Raw genomic sequence first — 18149 nt, 5'->3', positions numbered from 1 at the left:
AACTACACCTAGCACAGTGAAAAATGTGTCCAGGACATGTGTTCAACTGCATTTTTGGTTCTTGTAATGAATTATTACTGTAGTTTAGCACTGAACTGGAGCTGCCATTACAAGTTCACACAGCACAGCAGGACGTTCATTTCATGTATCAGTGGGAAAGTGAGACCCATAATGCCCACCAGAAATCTCCAATAAATCTACTGACAAGAATAACTCTGTGCCCATAAGTAACACTGAAGGATTATTGACTTAATCAGGCAGAAAAGCATTTAAGGAAATTTTTTAAAAGATTTTTACTGGCACAATAGATTTTTAACTGTCCTTTTGGAATATCCGAAAGCACTTCTAGGTATGAAACAAGTTCACTAAGATGTCTGCAAAAGGAACATTAGCATTACACAGCAAAATTCAAGAACATTTGCTGCAGTTCCATTATGCAGTGAGAGGTTTTCAAAGTGAAGCTGCTGGATTTCAGGAAAAGCAGTACTCACTCAAAACTATCAATTTCAAACCCACGTAACAGTGAAATAATACCAGAATATATTTATACCACACAATTACCCTTTCTCCCCCTTCTACACTACCTTGTGAAGACTCAACCAGTAGCACTTACCAGCCTCCTTCTGCAATAGCCTCCCACCTCATCACCCCTTCAACTAAAACTGAAACAACTTGACTGTTCCAGCCTTTTTCTTCCACCTGCTATTGCAGGAGATGACGCAAGCAATGGTCATTTCTCCCCCCCGCATGGTTCCTAAAACAGCAGCACTCCTTTCCCCAGGCAATGATGGCAGAACACAGATGGCAACTTCACTAAGGCTGGATGCACTGGCCATAAGAACAAGAGAACAAAAAGGATGTTGTGTCCTCTGGATAAGAGGAAAATGATTGCAGCTCCATCTACCACAGGTTAATAGCCAGGAAGCCATCTTTGCTCTTCCACATTCTCTCCAGCTTCTTGCCCAAAGAATTGCCATAATCACCAGTACAGCAATGGTGATGTAAGGTGCTGTACACAAACAGAAGTATTCACAACAGGATCATTCTCAGGCTAACTTAATAAAAATCAGCATTTTCACTTTGCAGAATTGTTTGAACATTACTCCCAGGCATATAGTGAGACTTTTGGGGATGGTTCTCTGCAGGGACAGGAGCTGAACTTGATGATCCTAGTGGGTCCCTTCTAACACAACATATTGTGACTCTGTGATTCTCAAAACTGCCTGAGATTAGTGGCAGATCTTAACAAAGACCACTACTGCTTTCTCTTATGGAATAAGATGTGACACCACTCCTAAACAAGGGCAATAAAGCAGCTCCTGCTCCAAGTCCATTACAGGTATTAGCCAAGCCAGTGAATTCCTGAATTCTGATTTCTTCAGAAGGTCTTGTAAAATGACCATATGACAAAACCTTTATCATCTTAAAGACTTTCAACTCAATACACCGTTGGCTTTCACTATAGAGACAGAGCTTTAGCATACAAAAATAGCTGGTTACCAACCAGGCACTAGCACCCCTACTACAAATCACTATAACAACACAACTGCAGCATTATAGCAGCACAAAATTGAGCAGTTTATTCTTGAAAACTGTTAGTTGTCTTACCTCAACATATGCAGGCTGTTTTTCAAGGATTAAATCTGCAACTTTCTTAGATACCTGAAAAAGAACACTCCATGTGATACATAGCAATCTCAACTAAGCAGGCCATGCCCATGCTAAAATTCTACAAGCTTATGATTCTCTACCATTAAGTTCTGCATTTTTCAAATTTATTAATAAATATTCCACAACAACATATAAAAAAATTGTAAAAATTATGATCAGCTTTCCTTAGAACCAAGATAAGAGAAACATTCACAAGTCATCTAGCAATTAGTGGACATTTTTAGACTACTCACTTAACTCTGCTTGTTAAGGAACAAGCTAAAAAAGCAAACAGAAATAATTTGGGGCACTGCAAGTGTTTACATTTTGCTCATGCTATTGCTAGAGTTCAAATTTAAGTCAATGATATACACACAATGGTGTGCTGGCTTGGGCTGGGGTATTCAATTTTCTCCAAAGTACCTGGTATGGGGCTGTTCTGGACTTGGGCTGAAACCGGTTTTGGTAGCACAGAAGTGTTCCAGTTGAGCAGTGCCTGCAGAGAATCAAGGCCTTTTCTACTCCTCAAACCACCTCACCAGCAAGCGGGCTGGGGGTGCACAAACCTTTGAGAGGGGACAAAGCTGAGGCAGCTGACCCCAACTGACCCATGGGATATCCTAAATGTACAGTGTCACAATCAGCATTTGCAGTTTGGGGAAAAGAAAGAAGGGAAGGATGCTCAATGCCACACATGATAGAGCCCTGCTTTCCTGGAGAAGGCTGAACAGCTGTCTGCCCATGAAAAGCAGTAAATTAATTCCCTGTTTTGCTTCACTTGCTTTTGCTTTACCTATTTTTTAGCTATTTCTTCTGCATTATCTACCTTTATCTCAACCCATGAGCTTTTTCACTTTTACTCCTCCCATTCTCCCCCCGGAGAAGTGAGCGAGAGGCTGTGTGATACTTCATTGCCATCTAGAGTTAGACCACAACACATTTAACATAAGGACACCTACCTTTGAGACTGATACTGCATTAAAGTAACACTATGTCAAAATGAATATGCATCCTCTACATATTATACCCTTCCTTTAGAACACAGAATATCTATATTTTAAAATTTTCTCCATTGATCTGAGTATAATTCTAAGTAGAATGCTCCTAAGAGCTGCTGTCTGCATTCAATTTAAAAACCAGGCATTGCTACCTTAATTGCTACCTCTCTTGTCCACAAACACTTCAAAAGAATTCCAACAGCAACAGTCTTATAAATGCCAGCTTGAGAATAGTGTATTTAGTTTTGGTTTTCATCAGGGACTAAAAAAATATTTAAATAAATGGTTTCATACATGACAAAGAAAATATTGGTATTGCTCTATATTCTTTCGGGAGAATAATACTCTCAGAAATGGAAATAAAATAAAGCTGGTGATGACAGTCAGTACACAATGCACTACTGGCAAAGAGAAATAAAGATTTTTGTAAACCTGACTGCTTGACTGCTATGTTTGCCTAAACATAGCACAGATTTGAGCTCTTCAGTCACCATTCCTGCAGCAATCTTATATTGGCTCCACGAGCTCAATTCCCATCCTCTGGAAGAGCACTTGCACATAAATGGTCTTTGAAGTATTCCAGTGTCATCAGGGGGCAATGGACAAGGGGCATATACCCAGCTATGCTTTCCTCCTTCCATATCAAAAGCAGGCCAGAACCACAGAGCAAATTTAAAACTGTTCAGCTGTTCTTAATCTTTTAGTTGTTCCATAACTAATAACTCCTTCCTCGGCAGGACAGCAGAAGAACCACTCCAGAGCGAGGAGGGGTCAGGATAGGGTAATATCAAGCTGAATGCTACACAAGCCTACATGACCCTGGGGCTCTTAAATTTTGTTCACTCCACAGTCTATGCACTGTGAAATTTTCACCTTCTTTTTTCAACATATTCTTCATACTAGTCCTGTACCTGTAAAAAACTTTAGAACATGGATATACCTGCTAGTTATTCAATGCTCTAGTACTGTTAAGCAATGTTCAAGCAGTACACATGAATAAAAGATACATTTCTTCTCAGTTTTTACACTTTTTGTTTTGCAGTCCTCAGTTACCCTTGACTAATAACGATCTCAACATTGACAAGCACCTGCCATAGGCACTTTTTTTAGTTTTCCAGTACTTAGTGGTACTAATTTTCTTTCTGAGGTTCCAAACTCTCAGATACTTTTTCAGATGAGCAATACTATCCCCAGTTATTTCATTTATTTCCAAACTGTCACACGCCTTTTGGCATCTTCCATACAATTGTGCTAAGTCTTGGAATCCTGAAATGCAGCTGCTAGCACTGAATGTGACCATGGTTATCATGGTTTCCTGAAGGGACAAACAATTTTCTCTTTCTTAATCACATCAGTAAAAAAATATTTCATCTCCTGAAGAAAAAACAACACAGCTAAGGATATTAGACTGCTAATTAAAATGAAGTCTAGCAGACATACAACTAAAATGCCCTTCTAATTCAAACTGCCTGTAACAAGACAATTACAAATTAAAGTTATTATGATACACACATTAGAAAATGTTTGAGCAAGTTGGGATCCTTTCAGTGGAATGGAAAACTATTGAGAAAACTACAGAAGTCTATAGTGACCCCAAAAACAACAGGATGACCAAGATCAGCTGTGCAAAATCAGTAAGTCGGTGAAAATCAGACCTCTAGTACCTGTAATTCACACTCATATAAGTGCTTTGCATTAGAGAAATTCAGAATGTGGTATTATCTCCAAACTATTATTAAAAATTTCTCTGCCAGCTCTAGGTACAGACATTGAAGTGAAAAAGGCAGTATTTAGTTTTTTGCAAAAGCAGAGCCATTGTGTAATATGTCAACAGGCTTCTTGAATCCTCTATCTAATAATCTGTTCACCATTAAAATATTTTTACGACTGAACTAACAACATACAACATTCTACAGTTTTGTCTTCCATGAAAGACACCAACATGTTTTATGGCAGGTAGGTCTAAAATGACCTATCACAAGGTAAATGGATCACAACTGAGACACGAGAAGCAAACATGCAACAGTCTCTCACACTCTACCTGAAAATATGACATAAGGACATGAAACACAATATATAAGACATTTTAGCACTTTGGCACATGCTTAAGGAGGAAATTCCTTCCTATACCAGAAAAACATTTTGACAAAATTAAGAAAGAAACAAGCAAGGACAAATCCTGACTGGGGGAAGTTGGTGAGGAAGGAACTGGGCACATGTTTCTTGTCAAAGGTTTTGGCCTTGAGATTTTTTACCTGTTTATATTCTAAAAGCCACATCTGGCCATATTTACTGGAAGCCTTGTGCTCAGTTCTCTCCCCTATTATTCATTAGCTGCATGCACTTTCCCGTTCAAATGTTTTGGCAGCAGCCACGCCCTGAAACTACTCCCTCAGCTGCAGCCAGTTCCAATCCTGCAAGCAAAAAATGGCCAAGACACTGATAACACATATCAGGATTATGCAGCATATCTCACTGAAGTTGTCTCAGTCTTGAGAGCACTTCCTTGCAAAACAAGGTCACCATCTTAAAATTAAAAAAAAAACACCACCACCACACAAACAAACACACCAAAAAAAATTACTACTTCTCACTCTCTTCCAACTTCTTTCCTTATAAATCTTGGTGAGAAATATGGAATATTCATTTCCTCAACTTCTCACTAATCTTTCACAAAACTTCATAGGTGTATTATGGGGAAAGCAGCTTAAGGCTTCTGCCTTTGCTTTATGTATTGTTAACAAAGCAAGATTCTCCTATATATTTCATTTATTTGAAACATGAATTAGGATTACTACTTCTAATTCACTTGCAGATATTCTCCAAATGCCACCATGTTATACACCTCAAAAGAGTAATGGAACAACAATTAATACATTAATAGAAAATTTTAAAGTCTGCAACATAACAAGCACCTTTCAAATGCTGCAACTCCAATTTTGCCTCATACCTCATACTTACTATTCATTAATTTCATTTGGTTTATTACATAATAACTCTCTATCAGTGTTCACTAAATACTTTTGTGAACAATTAATATATTGGCAAATGAAAAGTAAGACAAAACAGCAACTTCAAGGAGAGAGTTTTTAAAACATTTTAAGTCTTACATTGCCAGGAATCCCTCTAAGAGATACTACTCCACTATTCAGCACTGTGTTGAACATTACAAGATAAACATTCAAAAAGTCAAGTTTCTAAAGAAATAGTTAGCACATTTGCTCTTTGTTACAATACTTAACACTAAGATTTACTTCCATGATTTCATATGATTGTATGATTTAGTGATGATTTTCCACTATAAAGGCACACAACATGATGTTAAAAGAAATACTTAGTATCTAATGTGTTAAGAAATCAATTTTTTTTCAGTTACACTTCTTGCTAGACTTACAGACAAGACAACAAATTGTGTAATGGTACAGAGGAAAAAACTTCACTTACAGCAGCTTGCTGTTGTTTTAGTTTGTCTCTGTACTCTTCCAGTTCTTGAAGACTAAGTACTGGAGGAAGCCTCTGCATTTAAATAATAAATTAAAATCAGTAAGAAATTAAATGTTTTTAACTCACACACAGCATTAGCTAGGCAATCAGTTTCATTAAAGAAACATTCTTGTGACTTCTGTAATCTAATTTGCAGAATTAATCCATTGTTTTAAATGATGGATACTGAAATCAATTAGTGTTAAAATATACAACATATGATCATAATTGCCTCATGTAGTATTATAATTACCTCAAAGTTACTTCATATTACGTCATATATGTATGCACACAACCACCCAATCACAGAAAATGGCTCTCTCAGTTTGGTAAAAAAATACACAAAATATAGAACAGATTTGTCTCCTCCGCTATCTTGACTTTTTCACTTCAGTTTAAATTACAAAATGCCTGTAAGCATATTCTACTACATTAAAAGAAGAGACTATATATTATATATAGGCACCAATACTCTATGCTAGAAGCTGCACACAACTGCAAGATAACTTAGGGGAGTTCAGTGCTGTATTCATACAAGATCTAAGAAACAAAAAAAAAGCTAATTGAAACAAGCATACTTTTGGTCTTCATTTTTTGTTATGTTACCATTTTTTCTTTCAAGATGGCAGCTTACCTCTAACTCATACTTCACTATATCAAAGGAGTCATTGGAAAAATAAACTTCTTCAATGCTGTTAATTATTTCCTGTTGTGCCTGAGGATCAGGTGGTTCTTCATGTAGTTCTCTGAGCTCCTCCTGCACAAAACAAAACAGAATTTCCATCATGTAATAACACATCCTAGGAAGAACGACCTTTTAACAAAACTAACATCTTCCAAAAGCAACTTCCAACATTAACACAAGAAGCAATGGCAAAATACAGAAAGTACAGTACACTGTGGCTTGCATTAGGGAGAGCAAGACATTTAAAACTTCTCAAAAAACAGTGTAGGCTTCAACATTGCAGCCACTTAAACACTTCTTCATTGATTTATGGCACCAACTGCATGCTGAGTCCAGTTTTTTTCCTCCTCACCTTTAGAAATTCTCATAATAAACTAAAAATAAACTGGCAAACTATTTCTCCAGAAGGAGAAAAAAAAATTGCACAAAACCAAAACAAATAAAACCTGAATTTTTTAAAACAGAAGAACTCTCTTTGTAAATGACAGGTAGACAGTGTCATTACAAATGCAAAACTTTTCAGTTCAGCCCACACATTCACTGAAATAAAAGATATGCCATTAAACACTTGATTTCTACAGGTAAAACCAGAACAGATCTGCCTTCTTTTCACAAGATTAACAGCTCTCAGATTTTAGCACAGTGGTCTAAGCAGAGATGTGCTGTCAGCCTTCTGAAAGCCAATATTGCAGAAATAAGCATCCCCCTCCTTGCTGTCACGATCTCCTCTGGAAGGCCTCCCCAACAACCCAGATGCTTCCAGTGGCTGAAGCAAAGCAAGGACTCAGCCTGACCCTCCTCTTCCTCTGCTGCACTGGACATTACAACTAACACTGGTCACCTCCTGGACATCGTTCACACAAAAAGAATGAAAAATCCTTTATCAGAGCCTCAAAAGGGAGAAGTGCTAGAATATTCTTTCATCAAAAGTAAAGATAAAATGGATAAAACTGCTTGATAATGAAACTAAACTCTGGTGAAGCAATGTAACAGACTGAAGAGTCCCATAATTGCCCTGAGCCTCCCAGCAATGCTGAGCTGTTCCTGTGGGGCAAGGTGCTGGTATTTTCATCACAAAGAGTTCAAAGGTTTATTTCACCAGTGTGGCATCCAATTTTAGATTAAATGACTGAACAGCCACCCATTTGCTTATTTTGCATGTCAGCTGAGATAAGGTCAATGTGCAGACGTTCGGAGACAAAGTGACCCTTACAGCACACAGCAAGGCACTGCTTCTCTACGCACTAAGAGGCAGCCAAGGGCTCACAAGTGAGCGGTTTGGAAAAGCATCAGAGGAACCACCGCTGAAATACTTCTCACAAGAAAAAAAGAGGAAGGGAAAGAAGGGGAAAGAGGAAAGGGAAAGAGGAAGGGGAAAGAGGGAAAAGAAGGAAAAGGTGGGGCGGTGAAGAAATAAAAAGCAACTACTCAGACACAGAGAAAAACGGGTTCCAAGTGTATCTCGCGTCCCCGAGAGGCCGCATGCGAGGCCGAGGGAGGCCCCAGGTGCTGCCGCCGGCGGTACTCGGGCGCCCCCGCCGGGCCGCGGGCCAGGCCGCAGCCAGGAGGCTCCGAGCCGTGATGGGGCCGCGGGGAACGGGAGACAAACACCGAGGAGGCAGCGGGGAACCGAAGAAGGGCTGTCCAGCAGCCACCTTCTCCCGCCCAGGCGCCTCCGGTCTCCCCCTGAAACGCTTGATGCAGTCACTGCCACCAAAGCAGGTGCACGCAGCAACCCACAGCCAGCCAATAAAGGACATGGACTGCACCGACACACCGAGAGAAACAAGGAAATAATATCGTTATATAGCTGTAATGGTAGCTCCATAATGTACACCTCACTGTAAATCAGTTTCACATCTTACAGTACATTGAGTTTTAGTTATATGAAACTAAAATTAAAAATTATCCAAGACAGGCAACGGGGTCCACTTGTGAAAAGTACCTATTATATGGCTCTACGCAGATATTTACTCTATGTATTTTGTTGTATTGATTAGTAGTGCCGTATTAATATTTTAATAATATGATAAATGTAGTCTTGTAGTTAAAAGGTAACTTTTGTAGTTAAAATAGGAACTACGTAAGTGGGATATTTTTTTAAGAAAGGAATGAGGTACTCACACCAGATAGCAGCCACAGGACACCTAAATCTCTCAGAGAAAAAGAATTTGTTGTTCTCTTATCAGAAGAAACTGACTTCCTCCTGCTTGGCTAAGGATGGAAGGCGCCTTAGGATTAGAAGGAAGAAGCTGATGATGACCAGACTGAATCCTTTTTTGAATGGAATTTATGCATCATGTATGAGATGTATGAATATTCAACAGGCTATTAGTTTTAAGGGTTAATCCTTTGTTAACGTGTCCTTTTTTGGGCTTATGCTGCCCAGAAAAAGGTACCCGGACATCCATAATTCTTTGTTTCTATTGTCTCATATTGTCCTAATTCAAACTGTCCAAATTATTATTACTCTAACTGTATTACTATTTTTAAAACCATTTTATTACTATTAAACTTTTAAATAACTTTTAAAAACAAGTGATTGGCGTTTTTCACACACTGAACCACTGCAAATGGAATAACTGAATTTATCATCTAATCTTTGCCTACAAGTTCCTGTGTGGCTGTTTCCTAAAAGAAAAAAAAAGATGAAAAACTAATCAAAGAAGAAATGCTTAGGATCATTTGAAATTCTGGCTAGTGATACCTTGTCATGTTGGTGAAAAAGTATCTCAATACCATAGGTCAGTGGTGATTCACATTTGCTAAAGATATATTAAGCAAGCTATTATGGACACATATTCTGGATTTGATGTTGGAGTGCCTATGAAAATTGCTAAGAAACCATTTTATTCTGTCACAGAAAGATCACTCATCTGAGTGTTTCTTGCCAAAACACTACTCAGGAAAATATTTATTAGATGACAAGGTTTTTCTTTACCTCGTTCATTTTTTTTCTAGAAAAGCAGTCTAGTTATAACTTTCCAGGATAAACTTTAGCTCCCCCATAAATTACATTATCTGACACCAGACTTTCTGCCATGATAACCTGCAGCTTTCAGCACATCACGCTCCAGTAGTTTGAAATAAGGCAAATTTATTCACTCACCACTGAAGGAGGTAACTCTCCCTAGCTAAAGTTTATTTGCTGATATTCTATTTTCCTCATCCTTTCAATCACATATACAAAAACAATTTTACTATGTAGAAATAAGCCCACAGTTTCAGGGGTCTTGGCAAAGGGCCAGTTTAGCTCTGTTGATTTGGTACTCACACACTTAGTAGAAGAAAAGAGAGAAGCTCTATTAAATCCCTCAAAGTATTTTTCCACCCCAAAACTCGTCTAGCTATTGCCATATAAGTATCTTCCTTAAAAAGAAAAAAAGTCAGCAGTTAACATCTTACATTTAACATCTTACATTTTATGTTAATTCAGCAATTCCGAGTGCTATTCTGAACAGAAAAGCCTGTCAAAAATTGTGACAGCAGGAATCTCATGATAATACCCTTGCAGAAAACTTTGCCATTGCTAAACAGAATTAATAGATACACAGGAGGTCAGGAAAAGCAGCATATTGGCAGGGTGGACACCACAATATGCACTTCAATCCACCTGTCCAGGCTAACATATGCATTCAGCAGTAGGAACTCTTCAATCAATAATGGGCCAACACAGCCTGGTAAGATACTGTTTCACAGGCTACTCATTTTTCCAAAGTTTTATTCAGCAAGAGGCCTCACCTCCTACCTAAAACTCGTGTGACTTGTGGTGCAAACTGCACCTTTTTTTCCCCAGTACTTTGGGATCATACTTTCACAGAAAAACAATTTATCCTGTCAGGTTACCACTAGTGCAACCTTCAGCAGCAGGCCTCTCTCATTATGTCACCTAAATAGATCAGTGAAAGACAGCAGCTAGGAAGGAAAAGAAAGAAGGAAAAAGAAGTCTGACAGCTTTGCGTGCTCCAAGAAGCCATTGCTAAATGAAACACAGTGCTTACATCCACACACTTCTCACATCATTTTGTGTTCCTGTTCTACGGAAATAGGAGTTTACAGTCTAGAAGCCTGTGGCAATTCCTTGAAATGTATTTCAGAAGAGTCATCTCATTGCAAACTCATCTGAAATGCAGTTCAGCAAGTTTTAGATGTCTACCCAGCTATTTCCCAGTGCATCACACTCTCCTTGTATGCTATGTTGCCTGTAGCAGCAAAACCAATATTTCCCTGTTGAATGAAGCATTACTTGTAAGGAGTAGAAGCAAACACTCTCTGTACTCCAGTCACTATCACCTAAAAGACTAGGAAGTGAAGACATTGAAAAAAGTTAACTGATACTACCTAGAGAAAAAAAATTCTAAACAGTTTCTAATCTAGTTAAAAGCTGAAGCTCAGCAACAGCCTATGCACACTTATCTGGAGGTTACCAGGGGCCAAGTCTGCCCTATACTGATTGGTCCTATACCTATACTGATCCCTTTCTGTTATGAACCAAAAACACACCAATGAATATGCTGCTGATTTATATCCCTCCATTCTGAGCATGAATAACACCTCTGCTAAAATCCAATCCTATATCCAAGGATAAGGGCTGTGCTCAAGATTCAATCAGCAGCTATGCTGCAACAATGCACCACTGTGAAATAAAAGTAATAAAGCTTCTATATATGTATCTGTATACACACATGCAAACACAATCTTTGAATTCTATCTATATACAAAGATATATTTAGAGATTATATCTGTCTTATAATCACAGAATCCACTGAGTTTGAAGGGACCCACAAGGATCATCACGTCCAGCTCCTGGCCGTGCACAGGACCATCCCCAAAAGTCACACCATGTGCCTGAGGGCACTGTCTAAATGCTTCTTGAACTCTGACAGGCTTGGTGCTGTGACCACTTCTCTGGAGAGCTGTTCCAGTGCTCAACCACCCTTGGGTGAAGAACCTTCATCTAGAATCTAATCTAATGTATATATATTATATTATAACAGTATATATTCAATATAACAATATACATAACTATATATATAAAACAATCTAATATTTCTCTATATGTTTTATATAACAATTAATGTCTATAATATCATAAAATACAATGCATAACTATATCAATAAACTTACTTTGCTCTTCCTCCCTGCCCCTCCCTCCCCCAGCCAGGGAAGGCAGTACCACAGAGAAGTTTGTGGTATTCCCTGTCTTTCATAGAAAATGCTCAGAACCTCCTTTTGATCTTCCTTTATTCAATATGTGTAGAGTACCTACTAAAAAGCTCACACTCTACCAAAACAAACATTATACTTTGAAAACAACTTTCTTAATGGAGAGAACAACAAAGTTGGATATGTTCTATCCATAGAACACATATTAGCCACACTGCTACTTAATGCACTCCGGAAAAGCACTCAGCTACTGCTTGGGAAATAGAAACCCACATTCCTTTATCTATAGGAAAAACATTTTTTAAATAGTCTCACTGTTATTTACCATTATATATTGCATATGAGCTGATTATCATCAAAATAAACATAACCTAATTGAAAGTCAATTCACCATTAATCCAACACACTTGAATTCAAGCATGCAAAATATCTACCTCAACCTTTTGTGACAGAATCTGCTAACAAAACTGTTATCAGCTTGGGAAACAACAATAACAGAATGGTTCAAAAAGAATTAGTTTCCCTGGGTAATCAGGGTATGCCAATGAAGTAAGGTATTTCAGTCAAAATAGATGCTATGTCCTTCTACAAACAACTTTCTCTTCTAGATATCATAGAATCATCAAAGAATCATCAGAGAATGATGGAAGGGATCCTGAAGATTACCTAGTTCCAGTCATGGACACCTTTCACTAGACCAGGCTGCTCAGAGCTCCATCCAAGCTGTCCTTGAACACTGCCAGGGATGGGGCATCAACAGCTTCTCTGGGCAAATTGTCATATCCAGCCTTGCAGTTCAGATTTGGCTTCTCTACTTTATGAGACTTTATGAGACTCAAACTATTGTACACTTACAGAGGTACTTCCCTATGTGAGTGAGCTGGCTGAATAAGATTGTATTAACAAGTTAAACAAGTTTGCTGGTGATTTGCCTTCATATGATAAAAATTGAACTTTTTCAAAATAGTTGCAGAAATTACTGGAGTACCAGTTAAAGTGAGTGAATACATTCATGTACTCACAAAAATGTCCAAATGCCTAACAATTTCATTGCCTGAAAATAAAAATTGAGTACAGTCATCACTTCATCATGCTGGCCACAGTCAGCAAACAGTCAGCAAATCAACAACTTTCAGATATCAAGACCCAAAAGAATTTTGCTATTTTGCTGGTTTTGCTCTTAGGGGATGGAATGTCAGCAGATTCTTCTTCCTGTCCTCCCTATTTCCCATTTGACCTCCAAACTAGTGTGATAGTTCCTCATCTCAAAAACCATGGGTTTGTACCTAGGGTTGTCTAACCAATGGCTTGTCCTTTCACCAGTAATTCATACTGGCCCTAATTAATGCTGACCCTGCAGCCTTTCCTTCTGTATACTTCTGTATAGCTTTAATGCAGCTTTTGAAGTTTTCAGTAACATTTGCCCTAAATCAGTCTGGAGACACCAACTTGAATGTGGAAGTGTGATGATAAAAGTGCAGCACCATAACCATTCTGTCATCAAAACAGCTTGAGACTTTAATGATTCAAGAGTTAAATAAAAACAGTTATTGCTATACAGTGTAGACTTATCAGACATATAAGATCAAACCATTACAGAATGGAAATCCAGCCAAGATACCCTACATCTGCTTTTACCTGGAGAGCCAACTTGGCAAAAATCTGTCTGCTCAGGGAGTGGCAGGAATCTGCAATTGTGAAATTTAAGCAATGGAGATGTGACAGGTTTTTCAACATTGCTGCAACTGAATACTTTTGCTCTTTGATATCAATATATTGGCCACTGTTTCACAAAGTATAATGTACCAATTCAGAGACTCTCACCTGATTTTTGAAATATACAGCAATGCTAATTCTCTGACCTGCCTCAGCACAGGCAACATATTACAGAGTACTTAGACAAAGAAACACAAGGGGTCTTTCAGTTTGATTTTTTAACTATTGTAAAATAGGTCATCTAAATTCAAGTCAGTAATTTAAGTATCTTAAAGGCAACGACCAAATTCACAGACAATAATAGACAACAACTACAGAAGTCTTGTGAATCCTCCCCTCAGATCAACAGGGAATAAGCAACACCCAATTATTGTGACAATTGTACCCTCACACACAGATTACTCAGCATGACTTGTGAGATGACAGTGAGGTGGCTTCATTTAAATAGTGAGACCTAAAAAAATAGCAAAAACTACTGCTATTATAAAGATCTAACTTTTAAAGTAGAACATGAAGTTAATTAGACATGCTGAAGATTAAAACGATGAAATTACAAAATATACTTAGAGCACCAAAATCATTAAGAAACTAAATGTTCAGACTAGTACTATACAGGCCATCCACGCAGCATCTACTTTCCAAAGTAAAATTCAAAAAGGCATTTTTCTTTTTTCTTCTTTTTTTTTTAATTCACTCCTGCAAGAAACCCAAATAATATTAAGATCTGCATCCAGTGATAAGTTTCAAGAAAAAATTTTCATACACATCCATTTGGAGTTGTCTCACAGCTCTTTCATTAAAACACTCTAAAAGACTTTCAGCAAGAAATAAAACTGAAAAAAGAACAACAGTAAAGCTGGTATTAAGGAAAAAAAGAAGACATAACTGTCATTTAACTGTAAAATGAAAAACTACAAGGGAGTGGGAGGGGAGGGATGCTGTATCATACCTTTGTAGGAATCCGTAAGTTTTCAATAGGACTGAGGTCATTAACACTCTCCTGAGGACTTCTTAGACCCTTTAAAATAATTTTAATAATCAGTTCAGTTTGATTCCTTTATGCATCTTGCAATCAAGTCTTACCTGATTTTGAATAGGTATCTACATGTCCCTTAATAAATACTCTGACATGCAGCTGGAAGGCTAAGACCTCATTCTAGCAACATTTCAGCAAGACCATCGGTATATAAATTATGTTCCACAAACATCTAAGCATTTCCAGTTTTATGCTGCAATATGTACCTTTTCAGTACAGTTCACTAACATTTTCTTTATCAAACTCACTCACATCCTCCTGTCAATGTCCACATGTTATCTTAAATTTTAGAATGAGCATGTGTCCAAAAAACATAGCATACTTTGTATCAGTAACTTTATGATTTAATGGAATCAAATAGCGGAATTCAAGTTAGGTGCCAGCTACTCTATTCCAAGATTATTTCTGCTTTATGGCATATTTTTCTACTTACCATATTCCACTACTAGGACTGGCTTTCCCTATGTGTAACTGAACTGAAAAGGTTGCATAATCCACACTAGCTGCTTTATATAATTATTACTCCTTAAAACACATATAGCCACATAAATAGCATGTATGTTTGTTGAATATCAAACATATTTACAATTTTCATAGAAAGGTTTGGGTTAGAAGGAAACTAAAGATCATGCAGTTCCAAGGGACACCTTCCACTACATCAGGTTGCTCAGGGCCCCATCCAACCTGGCCTTGAACACTTCCAGGGATGGGGCACCCACTTCTCCTGACAACCTGAAACTGCATCTCACCATTTCAAGCAGCAATACCACAGAACAGGCTGCTTAGTATATTTTCTCCCAGCTCCCTAGGCAGAAGCAGAAATGAATCTACACACTCAAGTTTCAGATATGGTTCTGACTCCAGCTTCCCTTGAGACTTCAGTGTGTTCCTGTGAGTCAAAAGTTTCAGGCAGACTTTCTTCCTTCTCTTGTGATCAATGTTAACAGTATTTTTTCCAAGCCCCTTTCTGGTCCTGGGTACCCATATTTCTAAAAGGACCTACTATATCAGTTTATGGTGAGAAAGTTTGTATTTATTCTTTGAAACTGACAAAGCGTTGTACATCATTTCAGTGCTAACTACTACATTTTACAACTGTTTCATCCTCCCAAGATGCAGAACCTCTCCATTTTGGTTTTGATTCTCAGATTTTGTCACACATCACTTCAAAACATCCTCCCTCTGCAGTTGCCACCAAAGATGACTCACCTCTACGCATCAGAAATTCAAAGCAAGAAATAAGCAAAGCAACTGCTGCATTTCTCATACTTCACACAAAATCTTCCCCAAGTCCTCTCAAAAATATGCAGTTCTAGTGACTCACCTCCAGAAGAAATAAAATGTTTCACTTATCAAATAGTAAATGGAACCTAATCCTTTCAAATGACTGAAAATTGCCTAAGTTGTTATCATTTGCAGAAAACATCATCTCCACACTGGGCAGGCTTCCCAGCACTCCTCCCAGTCCAGCTGAAAACGAACCCTGTAACCCTCTACTGAAGCAGAACAGAACACTATTCTGGCAATTCCACTTTCACACAAGTATTCATTTTTGAGCCCTGCCTCCTGCATAAGGATCACAACTCCGAGGGCATAGTTCAAGGGGAAAAAAAGCTTCTGACTTTCCCATGATTTTCTATAACTATCTAGAATATCTGATGTGGGTGACACAAGTGATTTTTTTTTTTTTTTAAGTTCTCCAATAAGACATAAATAAAGAGGCTTATTTTCAGGGATATCTTATATATGGGAATAACTGGAATGTTCTGCTGATACACTTCTCAATCTTAAAAATATTGGTCCAAAAGTAGGCTTAGATCTACATAATCCTGGAGACAATCGGTACAAGTAGCAGACAGCAGTGAGGTGACAGACACACTCCGAGTGCTCTGGCACACACTCACTGTGTGCCCACCAAAATCTGTCCCTGGCACCTTCTCAGCCTCGCCTCCCTTTGGAGCAAAAGCATTTGCTGCCAGACAAAGCCATGTTACAGAACCACAGCCCAGCGCTCAGAATTATATGTCAAAAAAGCAAACTGACACGGGCCCGCCCTGTCATCTTCAACAACGATGTCTCTGTTGTGACAAGAGCTACGCTGTGGCACCTGAGCACGCTTCCATTTCTCGGAGCAGACAAACAAGGCGGATGCGTGAGCAGCAGGAGCCCGCACGGCCCGAGCCCTCCCCGGCAGGGCAGAGGGCGATGCCCGCGCACCGGCGGCTCTCCGGAGTGCCCGGGCAGGCACGGCGGCCCCGAGGAGAGCCCGATACCCCGCCGCCCCGCGAGAAGAGCCGCTCACCTGGCGGGTCATCAGCGACTTGATCTTCTGCATGATGGCCCCGCCGCCGCCCCGACTGCGCTCAGCGGCCGCGCAAGGCGCCGGGGCACGGCGCAGCCATGTTGGGCGCCACCTGACCGCGCCCGCCCGCGGCTCCCTGGGAGCGGTAGTTCCCGAGCGGCCGCCACGACTACAAGTCCCGGCAGCGCGGGCGGCAGGGCGGGCCCTGGAGCTGCGGTGTTTGGGTATTGGGGCTCGGGTGTGTACATTCGGACGTGCTTAGCTCAGGAGATTAAACGCGGTTCTGTGTGTAGAGACAAGCTACAGCGTACAAATAGGCGAGAATTTCCGGGCTGTCTCGGGTTCTTTCGGGCGTTATGCACAGACCGTGTCTGGCCTGATCACGGGTGATGGATGGAGTTTTGCGTGGGCAAAAGAAGCTTGTGTCACTCTTATTTAGTTGTATTGATAGTAACTTCAAAAAAAAAAAAAAAGACACACACCAAAACCCACCAGATAGCCTTTTAAATCTTATTTATATCAGCACAAGAGAAGAAAGAATTTATCCTACAGTCTTTGCTTAAGTGGAGGCAGCATTCGAGGGTGAGGCCACCTGCGCATGGGCTGTGCCTGTAGGAAAAGGAGTTTTTTCCTTCTCCAGGGCACGTAGGTCAGCTCCGTGTGTTTCCCGGTCCTGCTGTTGCCCAGCGCCGCAGCAGCTGCTGGCTTGGTGCCCGGTAGGGCAGTCAGAGCAGGTGCCTTCGAAACCACACACTGGCAAAGGGAGGGTCGGGAGCCATGGGCCGTCCCTGCTTCCTTTGGCAGGAGCTCATTGCTTCTGGCTGCCATTGGGAATACCGTGTAATTGTTTCGTGGAAAACCTCTAACAAGTTTAGCATGTAACAAAGTTACTTCTCATTAATAAAATAACTCAAATTTGCAGATTGTTGGTGCTGCAAACAGTGTTGCTTTAATTTAGTTGCTTCTATTTGTATTAAGTCTAAATGCCATTTAACAACTCACACAAGCTACTGAAAATAAAATCCATTTTCCACATGCATTTGTGTGAGTTTGTGTAAAAACTTGCAGTATATTAATAACATCAATAATATATTCAAATGTTGGAAATTACAG

At 39.4% G+C, this 18149-nt stretch overlaps 1 protein-coding gene across 1 annotated transcript in view; it reads right to left on the bottom strand.

The window, feature by feature from the left end:
- Positions 1 to 17143, bottom strand: part of VPS50 (VPS50 subunit of EARP/GARPII complex) — an 81770-nt gene extending 64627 nt beyond the window's left edge. The window contains exons 1-5 of the mRNA XM_059469364.1: positions 17037 to 17143; positions 14648 to 14716; positions 6766 to 6888; positions 6093 to 6164; positions 1609 to 1662 (exon numbers count right to left, since the gene is read on the bottom strand). Coding sequence (XP_059325347.1) covers positions 1609 to 1662; positions 6093 to 6164; positions 6766 to 6888; positions 14648 to 14716; positions 17037 to 17069 — 351 coding nt within the window. The 5' untranslated portion in view covers positions 17070 to 17143. The remainder of the gene's footprint in view (positions 1 to 1608; positions 1663 to 6092; positions 6165 to 6765; positions 6889 to 14647; positions 14717 to 17036) is intronic.
- Between the last annotated feature and the right edge of the window lie 1006 nt (positions 17144 to 18149).

This window comes from Ammospiza nelsoni, chromosome 1 (genome assembly GCF_027579445.1).
Source record: "Ammospiza nelsoni isolate bAmmNel1 chromosome 1, bAmmNel1.pri, whole genome shotgun sequence".
Taxonomy (NCBI): Eukaryota; Metazoa; Chordata; class Aves; order Passeriformes; family Passerellidae; genus Ammospiza; species Ammospiza nelsoni.
Note: the sequence above shows the minus strand (reverse complement) of the source record. Positions and strands in the feature narration are given on the sequence as shown.